We start from the raw sequence: 16,399 nt of genomic DNA on the forward strand, positions 1-16,399 counted from the left end.
ATAGTGTTTTGGCTGAACATCATGACTATTTTTTTTTTTTTTTTTTTTTTGGATATCTGATCACTTTGCTTGGCCTTTCAGTTCGTTGTTCGCAGAACAGCCGTACTAACAAAATACCCAGCAATGGATCTTGATGATGATGAATTCCAATTTCCCTGTCATTGCTTGACTTCTATTCTTATTGATTAACCTTGACCTGCCATCTGGGGGAACCTGGCCGTTGGTCAAACAATCCCCGATCTCACCTGAAGCGGAACCATACTAGACAAGGTGTAGGTGAAGTGAATGTTGTATTGGACCCGTTTCCCTAAAAAAGAACAGAGAATGACATCCATCCCTTGCAGTTGTACGGCACCCGTCAATGGACAACAAGCTTTATTTGCTGTTAGTTGTGCTTTACACGCAATCATCAACAGGCACATGTCGTGTCATTCGAAGCCGAGCTGATTGACCCACGCAAAACAACAACTTAGCCAGTCGGTGCATGTGTTTTGCAGTGTGATGTATAATAATAGACAGGTATCGATTGTTAAACGCCCGAGTCGCGTCCTAATAACGCCGTCTCTCCATAATGTTGAGTTTGTCATTCGTTTGAACCCCTACTGCTCCCGCGGCACCAGCGTTATAAGCTATCAGGTCAGGTCTGTCAATGCTCAAAGCGCCGAGTCTGCGGATCATCTATCTATCGTCTTTACCATTCTTTCATCGTGATTCACGCTCTTGGCATAGAACAATACACAGACCCTGTCAGGTCAAAGAGACAAGCATTGAACTCGAGGTTCCGTTGCTCAGATAAACCCGGTAAAGACCCATCAAATTCCTGGTAGACAACGGACCCAAAGGTAAGAACGACGTGAGGATAAAAGCATGGAACCCAAGCCAAGAACCGCCGGCCCCCCCAGAAAGGACTCAAAGAGGACCCTCTTCCCAAGACTCTCTCCACCAAAAGGGACGCCCCACCCTACCCTAGCTGCTTCTGGGTAGTTGAAGACGTGTGTGTGTGTGGGAGCGTGCCAAGTCGAGAGAGGCGTGTGCTAGAGGCTAGAGGCGTGTCGCCGGACCACAGGGTGTCCCAGGCCTGAGGCGTGTACCCACCTCTAGGAGAACGCCGGGAGGCTCAGAGGGCCTAGAAGAGAGGCGTTGCTTGTGGTTGAGCAAAAGTTGATAGTGAAAGGGAAGCACGAGAACAGGAATAAGAGGAGCAAGATGGACCAGGAGGCCTACTGAGGCGATGTTGTAGTCACAGAATATGATGCCAGCTGCTTCTTCTATAGCAAAACCCGCTCTCCGTTTCCATTCCCAAGGTCGAGAATTAGTGGAAGCCAGCAGCAACAAGCGAGTTATCGATCGAGCCACAAACGATCTAGCAACGATCCAGCAACGCCCACCGGCGGCGCCCGCGCAATCCAATCTCGAAAACAATATTAAACTGGCCATACAATACAGAAACTGTCACAGTAACGAGTATTTTAAACCAAATTGTTATCGTGCAGTTGTTTGGGTAAATACAACTCAACAGGGAACCTCCCAGTTTTGACACTATCTATCATATAAAACAAGAATATACGGACTCTCGCTATTAGTTCCCAACTCTGATTAGAGTAGAGACCCTTGGACCCTTTGAATAACGACAGCGAATTCAAATTCAGGCTGGTTCACCGTGCAGTGCAAGTGTTTGACCCAATATGTACGTACCTGTTATTCTCTATTCTCTTTCCGTACCTACGGCACCTCTCAATCTCAATCATTCATTCGATGGGCCAAGAAGAGAGCATCCCAACGGGAGGGCAATCTTCGGCGAGGCTTTCGCCACTTACCCAAGTCAGCTGCCCCACCAAAGGGCTCCAAACACTGAAGCAAAAGGCCTGAATACGCATTGCTGCTGGCACCTGGTCTTCACTGCCTTCCACTGGCTGCTTTTCCATGTTGCTAAAAGCTGAGCTGGTGCTGGGACCTGATAGAGGGGCAATTGGCGACCGATGTCGTAGTTAGCTGGAGGGAAAGGGCTTAGGTGTGCTGAATCCCTAGGGCATCTATCATCCATCCCTACTGAGCTGAGCTGATGTGATGGTGTCGCCCTGTGCTCACTACATTCACGCACTCACTCACTCGTACCTGCCAACCATTCCATCATCCAATACTGTTCAAAGCATTGCTTGCTTCAGATTTGAGGTGCTGTTAGTTGTGCTGTAGTAGAGTGCACACCCTGCGGAAACCGTGGCACTCCGACACCCATTGCCATCCATCACCGGTTGCTTGTCCTGGACTGGCGCTGCGAGCGAATGGATGCTCGTCGGAGTTGCGCTTGCCCAAAATCTGGATAGGTGGGCACCTGCCCTGCTGCACCTGGCACCTGGCGTCCGGCATCCTGCCCCCGGCACCTTGCACCTTCCCCCCCTGCACCCTGCACTTGCATTTGCGCTTGCACTTGCACTTGCACCTGCACTGGTAGTGGCACCTGCTTGAGTCGTAGGTTCGGCTCAAAGCAAAGCAAGCAGGACAAGGACAAGACTTAGACCGCACTCGTCTTTCGAGCCTCGAGTCTTTCTTTTAACCCTTCAACATCTTCAACTCGTGCCTCTTCCACAGTCTCCCCGCCACTCACTCGTTTTTCGGCCCCTCTGTCCCGTCAATTGCCACGGGCAGGGCGATGCTTTGTCCGCGGTGAACGCCTTTCCCTTCCTCTATCGACGTCGTCCTATTTCTCGGATTCAATAGTTCACATATGGGCTTGCCGCTCTTTGACACCGAACGACGCTCACAACTATTTTAGTCCGCCATCATGGCTACCACCGACGACACCGCGACCATTTCCCTCCGCGGTGCAGGCCGTGATGATCTACCTCTAGCCGATTATATCTTGCGCAAAACGCAATACCTCTACGCCCTCATCCTACTTACAGCATTCATATCTTGCGCCGCTTGGTACAGCGTCGTGAACTCCAAGAAACAAGAAGACCTGGTCCAGCCTACAGTTAAAGGACCTGGAGGCAAGCCATTACCCATAACCAAGAGGAAGCGAGCCCGAGGCGATGGTGACCGCAAGATCGGCCCAGGTTTTGGCCGTACCGCAAAAAATGTTTTTCGTTACCTCGCCTTCGTTGTCTTCATGACCTATGTGGGCAGCGCTGGATTCATGTTTTATCATGCTTTCTGGTACGAAGACCCTTACCAATGGTCCAACGAGGGGTTGCCATGGGCTGGTGAATGGAGTGTTGTATGTGAAATACCTACTCCCTCTTAACTGTCTCGAGATCTCGAGAGTCATCGTAACTGCAACTGACACTTTTTCGCATAGGTCCATGTTACCGGGTCCCTTTTCTTCTACCTTTATATCCTCATCTCGCTTTTCGATTGGCGCAAGGGCCCTAATATTGTTCACTTCATTATCTGGATCTTGGGCTTCATTGGCGAGATTATCATGTTCTCTACAACGGCAGTTGCGGCTGTTGATTGCCACTTCTTCCGCTCTGTTAAAAACAGCGGCTCAGACAAGGAAGGAAACTGTGTAGATTACTGGACCAAGATCGACCTCGTCCTCTATTTCGTTCGAATACTCCATCTACTTGCCTTGGTCGGAGTCTTTAGCTTGGCATGGATTCGGAAAGCTCGCGACACTGACGAGAAGAAAGCCGAGGAAGCCAACCCAGCCGAGTCAACACCACTACTGAACGGAAACCGCCGGTCGTATGAGACTAATGGTCAAGCGGTCAATGGCCAGATTCCTAATGGTCGTGATACCAATGGTCGCCGTGGGCGCGGTAGAACGATCTCGAACGCACACAAGACGCCAAGTTTCCCTAAAAAGGAAGAACCTGCGGCCTTTTATCGACCCGAGAAGCTACCACACAAGACGTGGTGGGAGTATCTTAAGGGGTACTCACTTTTCTTCCCTTACCTTTGGCCTAAGGACTCTGTCAGACTTCAGATAAATGTTCTCATCTGCTTCATCTTGGTCATGCTACAGCGTTTGGTCAACGTAGCTGTTCCGATGGCAGTCAAACAAGTGGTAAATGATCTCGAGGAGGTGATCAAAGATGTTCAAGATGGCGAACGCCTTTCAATGGACAACTTCCCACTGAAAGATTTTTTGATTCTGGGAATCTTGTGGATCCTTCAAGGCCAATCGGGACTTCTGGGATCGTTGAGATCAATTCTTTGGATTCCCGTCTCGCAATATTCGTATCGGGGACTAACGACAGCGGCTTTCAACCACGTCCACTCTCTGAGTCTCGATTTCCACCTCTCTAAGCGCACTGGAGAGGTCCTGTCAGCACTCAACAAAGGTTCTTCTATTAACCAATTTCTTGAGCAAGTGACCTTCCAGGTTTTCCCCATGCTTTTCGATCTTTTCCTCGCAATCTCGGTTTTCTACTATTATTACGGCCCACTGTATGCTGAGATCAACCTGGTTGATACTTGTTGGTATCTCTACATGACTATCAAGATGGCTTCCACTCGAGCGGATCAGCGTCGTGAAATGACCAACGCCGACCGCGAAGAGGAAGCAGTAAAGAACGACTCAATCTCTAGTTACGAAACAGTCAAATACTTCAACGCCGAAGATTTCGAGTCCAGACGGTACCAAGGCAAGGTTGCAGTGTTCCAAAATGCCGAGGCAAAGGTTCAGATGGGCATGATGATGATGAACATTTGCCAAACCGTTGTTTTCAACCTCGGTAGGATCATCGCTGCCTTGGTCTGTGGCTGGCAAGTCGCCATGGGTATGGATCGTCGCACCACTGGTGACTGGTTCATGGTAGTCTCATACTTGACACAACTACAGGGTCCCCTGAACTTTTTTGGCACTTTTTACCGGACTGTACAGCAGGCGATGATCTCAGGCGAGAGATTACTCGAGCTTTTCAAGATCCAGCCAACTGTAGTGGATACGCCCCATGCTGTCCCTTTGGGCAAGGACTTCCAAGGTCATGTGCGTTGGAACAACGTTAGCTTCTCCTATGACCGACGAAAACCCGCGCTACGCAACATTTCCTTCGAATGTCTGCCTGGCACCACAACAGCGTTTGTGGGCGAGTCAGGTGGAGGCAAGTCTACTTTGTTTCGCCACATGTTCCGTTACTACGACTGCGACGAGGGATCGATTGAGTTGGACGGGAAGAATGTCAAGGATCTGACCATCAACTCAGTCAGAGAGAAGATTGGTGTCGTTCCCCAGGACACAACGCTTTTCAATGAGACCTTGATGTACAACCTTAAGTATGCAAGACCCTCCGCGACAGACGAAGAAGTTTACGAAGCATGCCGTGCCGCCAGCATCCATGACCGCATCCTATCATTTCCAGATCAATACAGCACGCAAGTCGGCGAGCGAGGTCTCCGTTTGAGCGGTGGCGAAAAGCAGCGAGTCGCCATCGCGCGAACAATTCTCAAGGACCCTCGTATCATCATGCTGGACGAGGCCACATCAGCACTAGACTCCCATACTGAGCAGGAGATTCAAGACAATGTGTGGAACATTGGGCAGGGCCGAACTTTGCTCATCATTGCGTATGTAACCGCTCCATACCCTGCACAGCTTTCTTTCTAACATGAATTCAGACACCGACTATCTACGATCACACACGCCGATCAAATCATTGTTCTTAACTCTGGAACAATTGTTGAGAAGGGAACTCACGAAGAACTCCTGGCCGCTAAGGGGCGATATGCCTCTATGTGGGAGAAGCAAATCCGAGCCGAGCGAGCCCTCAACGTGGCTCGTGAAGCGCAACTGAAAGCTGCCAGGGCCCTTCGTAAGGCTAAAATGGGACCAAAAAGGAATTCAGACGGTGCTATTGACAGCTACAACAGTCTGGGATCCTCAGGAAGCATATCCGGCTCAGGTTCACAAGGCCATGAGGATGATACACACACATCCTCTTCGTCATGCTCAGACGCAGAGTCGAGCCACAGCGAGGAGCACTCGATGGAGCGAAAGTAAGCTGTTGCTTCACGTTTCAGCACTCTAGTGTTTCACCAATATACACGACCTCACTGTCAAACGTCGTGACATCTTCACCATCGAGTATTGACGCTACCCTCTAACTTAATTCTCATCACAACTCTTCCACGTTATCATTTTATCTACTTGGCTTACGAAGCACCATCTCCGCCTACGACGTTTCACCCATAGGTTCGGCATCAAGACTGCATCGGATCGGTGTTGAGGCGTTTTGCTTCTAGTGTTTAATGCATCGGATCATCGGAATCCGACTAATCATCTCGAAACAGCCTGCATCAAGGCACTCGAGTGAATATTTTCAACCTTATCATCAAGGCAATAGGAAGGAGGGGTAATGCAGTCAAACGTTTGCGTTGCAATGTGCTATATATAGCATAGTAATTGTCATGGCAGGGTACATATGCAGGCGTTTACGGATATCACGATTTGCTTTTGAAGTGGGACATGGCTTAGGCTGAATATAAGGGGCATATGGATTGATCTGAATTTCTCTTATCTGCGACGACCGGCTCGACGCTCTCGGCACAGCAAACGACATTGCACACATGACGTCTTCAGAAGAGGATGCAAATGAGTGGTTGAGGGATGCGAGGTCTTTATACAGGAGACTTCTAGGTCTTTTAGACAAACAGACCGCTCATGCGGGGGGAAACGGTTATGAATCGACTGGCTCTTTCAAGAAGGGGGCGGCGGGTGAATGGTTGCTACTTAGGACGAGGAGAAAATAATGGCCTCTTGCTATCTTACGGTCGATGGTCTAAAAGCTCTGGAAGAGGAGGCAGGGACACTGTTCGACAGAAGACAACAAGCCGAGTCATGTCCATTTCGGGGCCGAACAAAGTATGTAATGCAAGGTAGTTTACCTGAGTCAAGCATATTGAAGTATGGACTAGCATGGCATAGCAAGCATAGCAGGCGAGTAATCGAATGAAGTCTTTCTGTTCTAACTCTTAGTCAGTGATTCGCTTTGGTATTTCCACGTGTCGTTATATGCCGGAATATGTGTAACGAACTAATCGCCCGTTACCACGACGTGTTTCAACTCGTTTCGAGCGTGCAAACGTTTGAGGAAATGCGTTGTTGTCGTGTTTTACGGACCGTCCTCCGTTCCGTTACATTGAGGCTGTGCTCGGTAGAATTGACCCCACTTGACCCGGACCCGCCACCCCGGATACCGGGATCCACGGCGAGGGGGGCCTAACAAGCGCCTCACCGTAGTAGCATCGACCCCTGAAAGGGAATATATTTTGACGCCATTAGGAAATGGTATGGGGCATCCGAGACTCGGTTACTGTAAGTCGTTGCTTGTCTTCTGTATGTCTGCGGCGTATGGCTATCTCCCGGCGGCTAACCTCCGCGGATCTCATCCCTATGTCGCACATTCTTCATCCTGTGATGATGTGCTGCGCCGCCTGATTACTTGATTCTTAGCGTACGGCGTGCGTAGAGTACCTATTCACATATAAAGTTGTATCAATGTCGCAGTGCATACAAGCCCTGTCCCGAGTGGATGTGTACACTTTAAACTGCCATTCTTCCCGCCGAACAAGAGGGCATGCCCATGCACGCATGCATGCATGCATGCATTGTGCAGATATTCTCTTTCAGACTGCATCTTGAGTCTCGCTACTACGCTAAGAAATTCAAGTGGACTGACTGCGACATAGTAGAGTTACCCACGATTCAGACAGGCGAATGATAGGTTCACGTTTTATTTCTGACTTATCTCCCATGCATGACCTTTCTCACCGTACGGAGGAGATATTGGAGCTCGCTCGTATCGGCTTACGCGTGCGCCTCCAGCGTGATGCGGTGTTTTTAAGGGTCTGGGAGAGTATCCATAAGAGGCAAAATTGGGGGTTATATCCCCACCTCATAGAGTGCATAATAGGTAAGATCTGTATATCATCCAACACAAGAGGCGAGTTAGTAATCGGGCCTCCGGATTATGAAAAGGCGCCAAGTTGACGCGTGTTGAGGCTTCCAGCTGAAAAACGCAAAGCTACTCACTACCGACGAACACGAAAATAGCTAAGTGGGGCTAGGAGTGTGAACAGCACGCGGGTCGGGGAGTAGAGGTAGCGAGCGTCAAGGTGGTAGTATTATTAAGTGTGTTCGTATAGATAGTGGCAAGCGTGATTGTACAAGAAGATATAGGTGCTTGAATACATGGCCCGAGGGAGATGGTGTACTGCCGAGGTGCATGCGGTAGGTTGATTTGAGGCCAGCGAGAGTGTTGCACATATAAGTGAGGAACCCCCCTTTTCCAAAATGGCTTGACGAGTTCGTCGAAAGACATTTCGACTGCCTCATTTGAATGAAGCTCTCTTGGCTCCCTATGCTGACACGACAAGCCAACATATGCATGTGTGCACGATTCGTACACGCATGTGATTGTATGGCTGTATGTTGCCCGACTCGGCAACCTACCACCGCAACACAGCAGATATTAGTCCGTATAGTTCGGACTCCCTCGGAACGCCGGCATGTTTGATACAAAAGCGACAGTGAGGTCCAACCACTCCCAGTTGAACTCCATTACCATCCATCTCCCATCCTGCTGCCTCCGTGATCTCAAAAGAAAAAGTGGGAAATATAACTATGCGCCCGTTTCGTGGCATCCCTCGATGTGGTCATTAGATGATGTTGATCCATTAATTCGTCTCACCAACCCTCTCTTCGTTTTCCCGATACTCTCCTGGAAACAAAGTAGGTCGTATTCCTTTCCTCTAGCAGTTTCCTTCCATTAGTTTCAGATACCAACCTGAGGTGCGAATTCATCTAGTTCTTCGCATCTTCAGGGATCTTGCTGATGGCATGACCATTGGTATGTCCGTTGACGAAGCCATTTGCCTTGCCGTTGGTCTTGAGGGCAGAGGCAGGCATCTCTTCCTCTTCCTCGATATCATCGTCTTCGTCCTCAGATCGGTCATCCTGGAGATCATTCTGGCTGAGGAATCGCCAAGCAATTCGAGCAATGCAGAAGAGCCAGAACAAGTTCAAGGCCTGGAGGGACGAGAGGAGTGCGAAAGTGATGACCTGTGCGATACGGCACTTGTATTGCTGAGTCTCCCAGTTGAGCTCAAAGGGGCCAACGGTCTCGAATTCGGTGAGAAGAGACCAAATGATCTTCAAGTTGAGGAAGTGACGCAGATAGATCCAAGCAACCATGAAGACTCCGAAATAAGGTCCGACAAGGGGAGAATCAATGTAGTTGAGCGTCTTGGACGTAGCGAGGAAGAAGTCACTGATATCGTGGGTGACGTAGACTGCCAGACCAATGTAGGTGAAGTGGAATCGGTAACTCAGGCCAATGAGTCCGAGGGTGACAACATGGTGACCAACAAGCTCCTTGAAGTCCTTGCGAGGCTTCTCCATACCCAGGAGAAGCACAATGGCCTGCTGAGCCCAGTATGCGGCCTCGAACAGATAGTAGAACTTGACTGGTGCAAGATGAGTTCGGTGAGGGAAGCCCTCGTACATGCCATGGGTATTGAAGTACCACACAGGAGTGTGGCTCATGACCCAGAGACCAGCGGGACCAAGGACGCCGAAGTAGAGAGCAGTGTAGACCTGCTCCATGAAACGGGCCTTCTTACCACGGGTGAGGTTGTAGTAACGGGCCAGTGGTGACAGGAGCTCCTGCATGATGAATTCACGAGTGAAGGAGAGGACAATCGTGTAGAAACCAACAAAGGCGATATCCCAGCGTCCCTTTCCGTACTGCGCAGGCTCGTTGGGGTCATCTTGAGGAAGCTTGTACGACAAGAAGATGAAGTGGTGGATAGGGTTGGACTCGGTAGGGTTGATGGCATATCCAACGAGGAAGAAGACGAGGAGGACGGCAGGGAGGACGAAAGTATGCTTGATCATGGTCTGCTTCGCTCGACCGATGAGGCCACGAGCACGGCGTCGTTTCGAGAGGCGCTTGCGGCCGTCGGACTGTTCCATCGACATGTTAGTACACGGCAGCATGCACAGGCGGTTCCTGTCCAACAGAACAGAGCAGAACAGGAAAAGTGACGTACGTGACCATTGGAGTGGTTATCTGAGGCCTCGAGACTGGCACGGCTGGAAGCCAATGCCGGAGCACCCGTGTCACCTCTGATCTCGCCGCCCAAAAGACTACTCTTACGTCGCTTCCGGGCGTTGTTGATGGCGTCTTGGGTGGCTGTGGTGTTGCTGACGTAGGAATTTGCTTGGTCTGCGGGACGACGCTGATGCAGCTGATCGTTTGCCGTGTTTAGCAGCGGAAAAGGTTCTGAGCCTGACATGTCTCGTCTTTCGTGTCGTACTGTGAGGTTCCTCAGAAGAATAGTCCAGTTTCGAAATTGTAAATAGATGCCGAGAATTTCTGTGGTAGACTAGCAGACGTTGCACCCCTATTTCATTCGACGCCTTGAAGTGGAGTTTTCCTGTCGCAAAGAGTCCGCGTATAGGTCAAGGCCGGTCTAGGAAGGACGGAAGTCGCAAATGGTGACGAGTCGTTGTAGAGAGAAAAAGGAACGTGTTTCTTGCTCAACCTGTGCGGCTCTTCTCCCGTATTTCAATGCAACGAAGAGATAAAGACGAAAATGGGAAGCAGAAGAAGAGCAATGAAGGAGAGTCGCGGATTGTGCGGGATCGTCGCGTGCTGGAAAGTTGTATTAGAGGGAGATGCTAGTGGATAGATGGAGGGGGAGATTTTAAGGTGGGTAAGCCGAGACGGGAAGGGATCTGATGATTGGTCAGATTGGGAAATATGGGGGGCTTACTTGGCTTGCCTTCCATCTCCATTCCGTCCATCATCTCAACGCCTGAAGCCAGTACCATGCTGTTTAATGTTCTGTTATGCAGATGCCACTGAAATACTTGTAGATTTTATATAAACAAACATGAAACTCACATTTAAGCTTATTGCGATAGAGTTTAACGGACCTGTTTCCCCCGGATTTACGTATATTTCTTCCTGTCGCACATGGCTTCGAATTCTCCCTCAGCCCCTCTAGAAGCAGTCAACTTCCCACAATGTGGAGAACAGATAGGCCTCCTGGCTCCGCGGGCTCCAAAATTGAGATTATCCAAGGGTCTCAGAGGATCTCATTACCTGCAGAGCTGACTTTAATGTGGCGTTCGGTGACCCGCGGAGTCCATTGTTGTTCTGGGAACAGATACAGAGTAGGTAATTATCATTCCTTGACCGCTCCATGAGCTCTCCCGCTGGATAATCTTGTGATATCGATTTTACAATAATTTGTCTGATATTCTGCTTGATGCATCGTCATATAATGATTGTGGGGCCATACAAACTCTAAAAATTCAATCCAAGTTTTTCTTAATCTCCGTGCCAGGCATAACATCCAGTGTAAACATGTGAAGGAACGTGGTGCGACAGTGCAATCATCCCCTATCCCCCCTATCGCTATCATCATCCCATCTGCCATGATTCATGTCCTCTCCTCTCCCGAGCTTGCCGAGAATTGATGTTTTTCGCTTTGGCACGGGATTGTCTCAAGTCCATTCTCATTTGCAGACGTTGCAGCTGACATGCATCACTACGTCATGCCGAACGTTATTTTCTATTTCAACCGTCAGCAAACGTAACCTCCAAACATTCTTCTCAACAGCCTCCGCTTGCGAGAGGCATCAAATGGTTGAGGCACCAGAGTTCATGTTTCCGGTCATTGCTAAAGAATATGTCCCTATGGTTGCACAACCGTTGATTTCATCGTATCGTTCTTATATAGTATATTTACCACAGTAACACACGCCATATTCGGGCATGTCCTTTTCAGGCGAAAAGGCCATTCTGACTATGAGTATCCATGTATACTTCCAATAGAGCATCTTGATTCTGCCTAATCCATTAATGCCGTTGCCTTCTTTCAAGGTCGACCCATCTAGTATATGTAGGATCCGATCCCAAGCATGGCGCCCATGTCTGTCCCCTCCCATCCTGTAGATATACACGCGAAACTCTACTACACTCATTCCTGGGGTATCATTCGTATAAATCATCCAGATGCTCATCAAAACAGAGAGCAGAAAACAACGCCTCGCTAAGTGCACAGCTATCAACACAAAAAGTTCTCAACTCGTCCGGTGGAGACCCGATGAGTCCGAATCTTGCCTCCGATGATCCAATGATGACCTGCCCGACAGTGATCCATCGTCAGAATCATCATAGTAATCTTCGTCGGGGGCCATTCTCGGCCGAACACCCCGCCATAGTGGTGGGTTGTTCGGTGGGATCGGCCCATTGCCTTGGCTGCCTGAGAACGCGCTTCGACTCCTGTCTAGTTGTGTAATTTCTCCTGTTGCGTCTCGCAATCCGTTGCTAGGACTGTTCGTGCTCCTGTTTTGGGACGTAAAAGGTTCCCGACCTGGCGAGCCCTGCTCTGCTGTGTTGAGCTCTTCTTCCTCGAGCACCTGCTGCAGCGCTGCTCCTCTTCGCGGAGGTGCCGGAATAACCGTTACAGGAAGACTCTCGGTATTGGGAGCTGTGCGCATGCGGTCCCGTAATTTCTCTGCTTGATTGGCCGCAAAATCTTCTAGGCGAGCTCTCAGATCCCATCGGCTCGAACTATTTGTCCTTCCTTCGCGCTCCGCGACTGGATTGTGATCTGATTGCTGGGTCATCTCCCTTGTCGCATCCTCACCCGAGTGACCAGACCTCGGGCCGGCAAATGCGAGACTTCGCCAACCGCCCTGAGCTGGCGAGTTTGTCGAGTTTGCTTCTAGATCGGCAGATTGTTGTGATGGCGATGACACGACATGTCCATTTTGTACAGAAGCTGGAGCTTGATTTGAAGAACTGGATTCATCATGCATGTGCTGACTTGGGGGAGTGCTGCTCTGTTGACTCAGATCGACCACACTCGGTTGCGGTAGAGGGTCTGGTGTTCGCGATGTGGTTTCTGAGGGTGCTTGATATCTCACGGCATAAACCGTGCTGGCTGCGCTGGCGGTATCTGTTCGGCTAATAGGGGTCACAGCAGGCGCCGGGCGAGCTGGCCAGATGTTGGGCCGCAAACCTCTGCTTGTGCCTCTTTGTGTGGATTGGTCAGTAGTCTCGGCAAAAGCACCATTGCTCTGCCCTCGGTATCTGTTAGCAATGGAGGAAACAGTCGGCCAACCGTTGACAGCAGACGAAGACATTTGTTGTCGATCGCCGTCGCCACTACTTCCTGAGCTGCCTCCTTTTCGGCTCTTGCGATTGCGGAGCCATGGGAACTCGGATGCGTTGATTTCGAGTGTATCGTCTCCATCAAAGACTTCACGTCCAAGTATGCCGTCCTTTTTCTCCTCTCGTTCTAGAGCCTCGATCCTTTCCACCCACTCCCAGACCACGACACTGGCAGCTGCAGCACCAACCCATCGCACGTAGTCTCCCCATCCAGTGAAATCAGGCTGAGAGATATCGAGAATGAAAAATACGACGGGAATCAGGATTGAAATAAGCGAGATGATGGCGACGAAGCTAATGTTCTTCATGAAGGGGTGGTAGAAAGAATAGCGCTTCTTCATTAGCGCATAGTAAACAACCCATGCTGCGTACAAGAGCCCGAGGGAGAGTTGAAACAGATAGCTGAGAGCGGGCACGGGATGAACAAAGTTTTTGGGTCGCGCGGTGGTGTTGATGCCATTTTCCGAGTATTTGAAACTGGTAATGGCACTGAAGACAACATCGAGAGTGATGAGTGCGAACGCGACCCATTTGATAATGATCTTTTCTCGGTGCCGGGGAAAGAGTCGGATTAGAGTCTGGGCCTGAGCCAACCATAGAAAAGTATCAGAGACGAGCCGGATAACTTTGAGTTCCACGCTATTCATCACCTCGTCCTGCAGTTGATTCGCGTTCTGGATCCCCCACATGTACTGACTTTTGGCAGCATGAAAGGTGTCAGCCGAAGCAATCGTTAGCGAGATGGCAACAGTCAAAGCTGCAACTTTCTGTAGCCATGGCCGGCCACCAATCGTGACACTGCTGGATGAGCTGTGAGTGAAAGCGGATCGTCGGCCCAGGTAAACGATTCCTCCATCAAGAAACGACCGCGGTGTGACAAATAGCATAATAACGAGCATGTAAGCGGTAACGGTAGTCGCGGCAAGGGCGTAGCATATCGGAAAAGTAGAGGCGTAAAAGGGATCGCGGAAGTCGGAGAATTTGGGGCTGCTATCTGCTGGGTCATGCCGAGTGAGACTGCTCTCGTCGCCTGAAGCAGCAACCGTCACAGAGTACTCGGCTCGAGGCAAGAGATCGGGGGTCGGACATGGGACTTGATATACAGCCGGTTCGGTCAATGGTACAGGGACGCCGTCGAATCCCAGTGTCATAACGCCACTGTCGGGCAGGAGAGTCGTCGTGCACAACGAAGGCAGCGCCGTGATGGTCGTGGAGACCACGCCGAGGGCGGCGGCAGCAGCCATGATTGCGGCTGGCCGGCTATCCTATGAGGCAACACGCAACAGTATGGCCAGCCGCGAGCGACGAGGTTCGCAAGTTCAGTCGGGGCGAGGATTATGAATCGGGGGGTCGCTTAAGCGGTCGCCATGAGAGGCACGTTTCGAAGAGTAAGCGACGCGGTAGTTTCGACCGGCAGCAGCTCGTGTATTTCGGATATATCAATCTAAACCTGAATTCGACGAGACGTGGTAATTGTTGGAGATTATCGATTAAGAAAAAAGAGTGTGTTCGGGGCGCGATTTGGGGGAGAGATCGTGGGGAAAGGAACAGGAGGATTCAAACGCGGATTGATTGGATCCGGTCTCCAGTTCCTGGCAAGTAGTGTCGGGGGCGTGATTGATTACGGCGGGCCCTTGACTGATAATGGAAGGAGGCGGAGCTCGGGAGTTCTGAATCTCACGGAGATGAGAAATATTGTGCAGGCGAAAGTAATCGAGAATGACACGGGGGGTCTAGAGTCGTGGTCGTAATACTGTAAAACAGAGAGGCTGTGACGCTGGGCGCCGAGAAATCTTGGCCTTTTCCCACCGTCGATTGTCGCGTGGATGGTATGCAGGAAGACCGGTCTCGGGGATCGGGCAACGTGAGGTGGCGATCTCGAAGGGTCGAAGAAGCCTCAAAGATGCTAAGAAGCTAAGGAGAAAAGGTTGAGTCTGGCCTCTGGGCAGAGAGAAATAAGCTCCTGGTCCCTTCGTCTCACCTCGTCGCGTGGTTGAGAAATTATGTTAGATTGTGGAACAGTATGACAGAGGGAAAATACTGGGGAAACTGGTTTATTTTGAGGATTTCAGTGACGGTTCATTCCATGGATGAGGTGGGCTATGGATGTTTCGTCTTGAAGCGACGCACTGTATGAACTGCTAGGTGCTGTCGATAGCTGCAATCAGCTGTCTTTAGGCAATACAGATCTCGACTTCATTCATAGCCCATGATGATTTTATATAATTTAAACTTAATCTCGAGTAGCAATCATGTAGGTAATTCTAGCTTTCGTAGTGATTCTATCGTCAGTTCACATTTCTATGAGCTCGGTCGTGTGCCTTTGCAGCCACAAGTGTTGTGTTTAAGTGACGCCTCCTGGGCTGTCAGTGGCATGTGTGACTTTCTGGATGTGATTATAGAACAACTAAACCATCTTTGAGAAGGGCACTTGACCGATCATGAGATTGGAAGTCGGTTAAAGTTAAAATGTAATGAAGCATATGCACAACCGTTCTCGGTTCATCGGTTCATCAGTTGCCTGCAGTCAAACTTTTGGACCGTTCATCATCAACGGCAATAACTTGCATCCGATGGCAGATGTTGTAGGTACTTATACAGTCAGCCCTGTGGCTTAGTGGAATGGAATAGAATTAAAGACCCCCCGCCATCTTTCAGCCCCCAAAACGCATCAATACCCTGATGTGCGCTCAGTTTATCCCCTTTCGTCTCATCGCCAATTCTCTCAGTCAATGGTCAAACCAATGTGACCCCTCTTTGTGTCAAAGGAGTCAGGGTGGTGACAAGATCAGATATCCTTATTTTCTGGCGTGAATGAATAGAAAAAGTCAACAAGCATTCGATATGATATCTATTGCTAATAAACAGAGACTGGCTATGACTGTAACTATCAAACCTCTTTTGTTGCGCTCCTTGATGTTCTGGACTGAAAGTGTCTGCTGTTTTCAACATCGAATGCCCACATTAAGTGCAGATGATAGAACCTCAGCCATCCGCACTGTGCACTCTGGGGAATAAGTACGGAAAAGATCACCCGGGTTTCCCACAAAAGATCAAGATTGACCCTCGATAGTATGATCCTTTAAGAACATGAAACGGCCAATCAACGACCAGAGAGAGAGAGAGAGAGAGAGAGAGAGAGAGAGAGAGAGAGAGAGAGAGAGGCAAATGTTGCTGTGAATGATCCGAAAGAAGTTGACCAAAGATAACTGGCAACCTTGGTTTATATATCAGCCAAAGAGTCTTCACTCTTGAATATCTACTGATAC

General features: G+C 49.8%; 3 protein-coding genes across 3 annotated transcripts; 1 reads left to right on the forward strand and 2 right to left on the reverse strand.

Annotated features, from left to right (window-relative positions):
* Positions 1-462: 462 nt before the first annotated feature.
* Positions 463-7,735, forward strand: FOIG_05149 (uncharacterized protein). The gene is made up of 3 exons (XM_031203631.1): positions 463-3,217; positions 3,299-5,511; positions 5,563-7,735. Exons 1-3 carry the CDS (start codon positions 2,783-2,785, stop codon positions 5,942-5,944), a joined length of 3,030 nt encoding a protein of 1,009 aa, XP_031067210.1. The 5' UTR covers positions 463-2,782; the 3' UTR covers positions 5,945-7,735.
* Positions 6,773-10,691, reverse strand: FOIG_05150 (acyl-CoA-dependent ceramide synthase). The gene is made up of 2 exons (XM_031203632.1): positions 9,994-10,691; positions 6,773-9,907 (listed from the first exon to the last, which is right to left on the reverse strand). The coding sequence occupies exons 1-2, from the start codon at positions 10,237-10,239 to the stop codon at positions 8,747-8,749; spliced, it is 1,407 nt and encodes a 468-aa protein (XP_031067211.1). The 5' UTR covers positions 10,240-10,691; the 3' UTR covers positions 6,773-8,746.
* A 171-nt stretch (positions 10,692-10,862) lies between these two features.
* Positions 10,863-15,198, reverse strand: FOIG_05151 (uncharacterized protein). The gene is made up of 2 exons (XM_031203633.1): positions 11,583-15,198; positions 10,863-11,523 (listed from the first exon to the last, which is right to left on the reverse strand). The coding sequence occupies exon 1, from the start codon at positions 14,372-14,374 to the stop codon at positions 12,035-12,037; it is 2,340 nt and encodes a 779-aa protein (XP_031067212.1). The 5' UTR covers positions 14,375-15,198; the 3' UTR covers positions 10,863-11,523; positions 11,583-12,034.
* Positions 15,199-16,399: the final 1,201 nt, after the last annotated feature.

Source organism: Fusarium odoratissimum (assembly GCF_000260195.1).
Source record: "Fusarium odoratissimum NRRL 54006 unplaced genomic scaffold supercont1.6, whole genome shotgun sequence".
NCBI lineage: Eukaryota > Fungi > Ascomycota > Sordariomycetes > Hypocreales > Nectriaceae > Fusarium > Fusarium odoratissimum.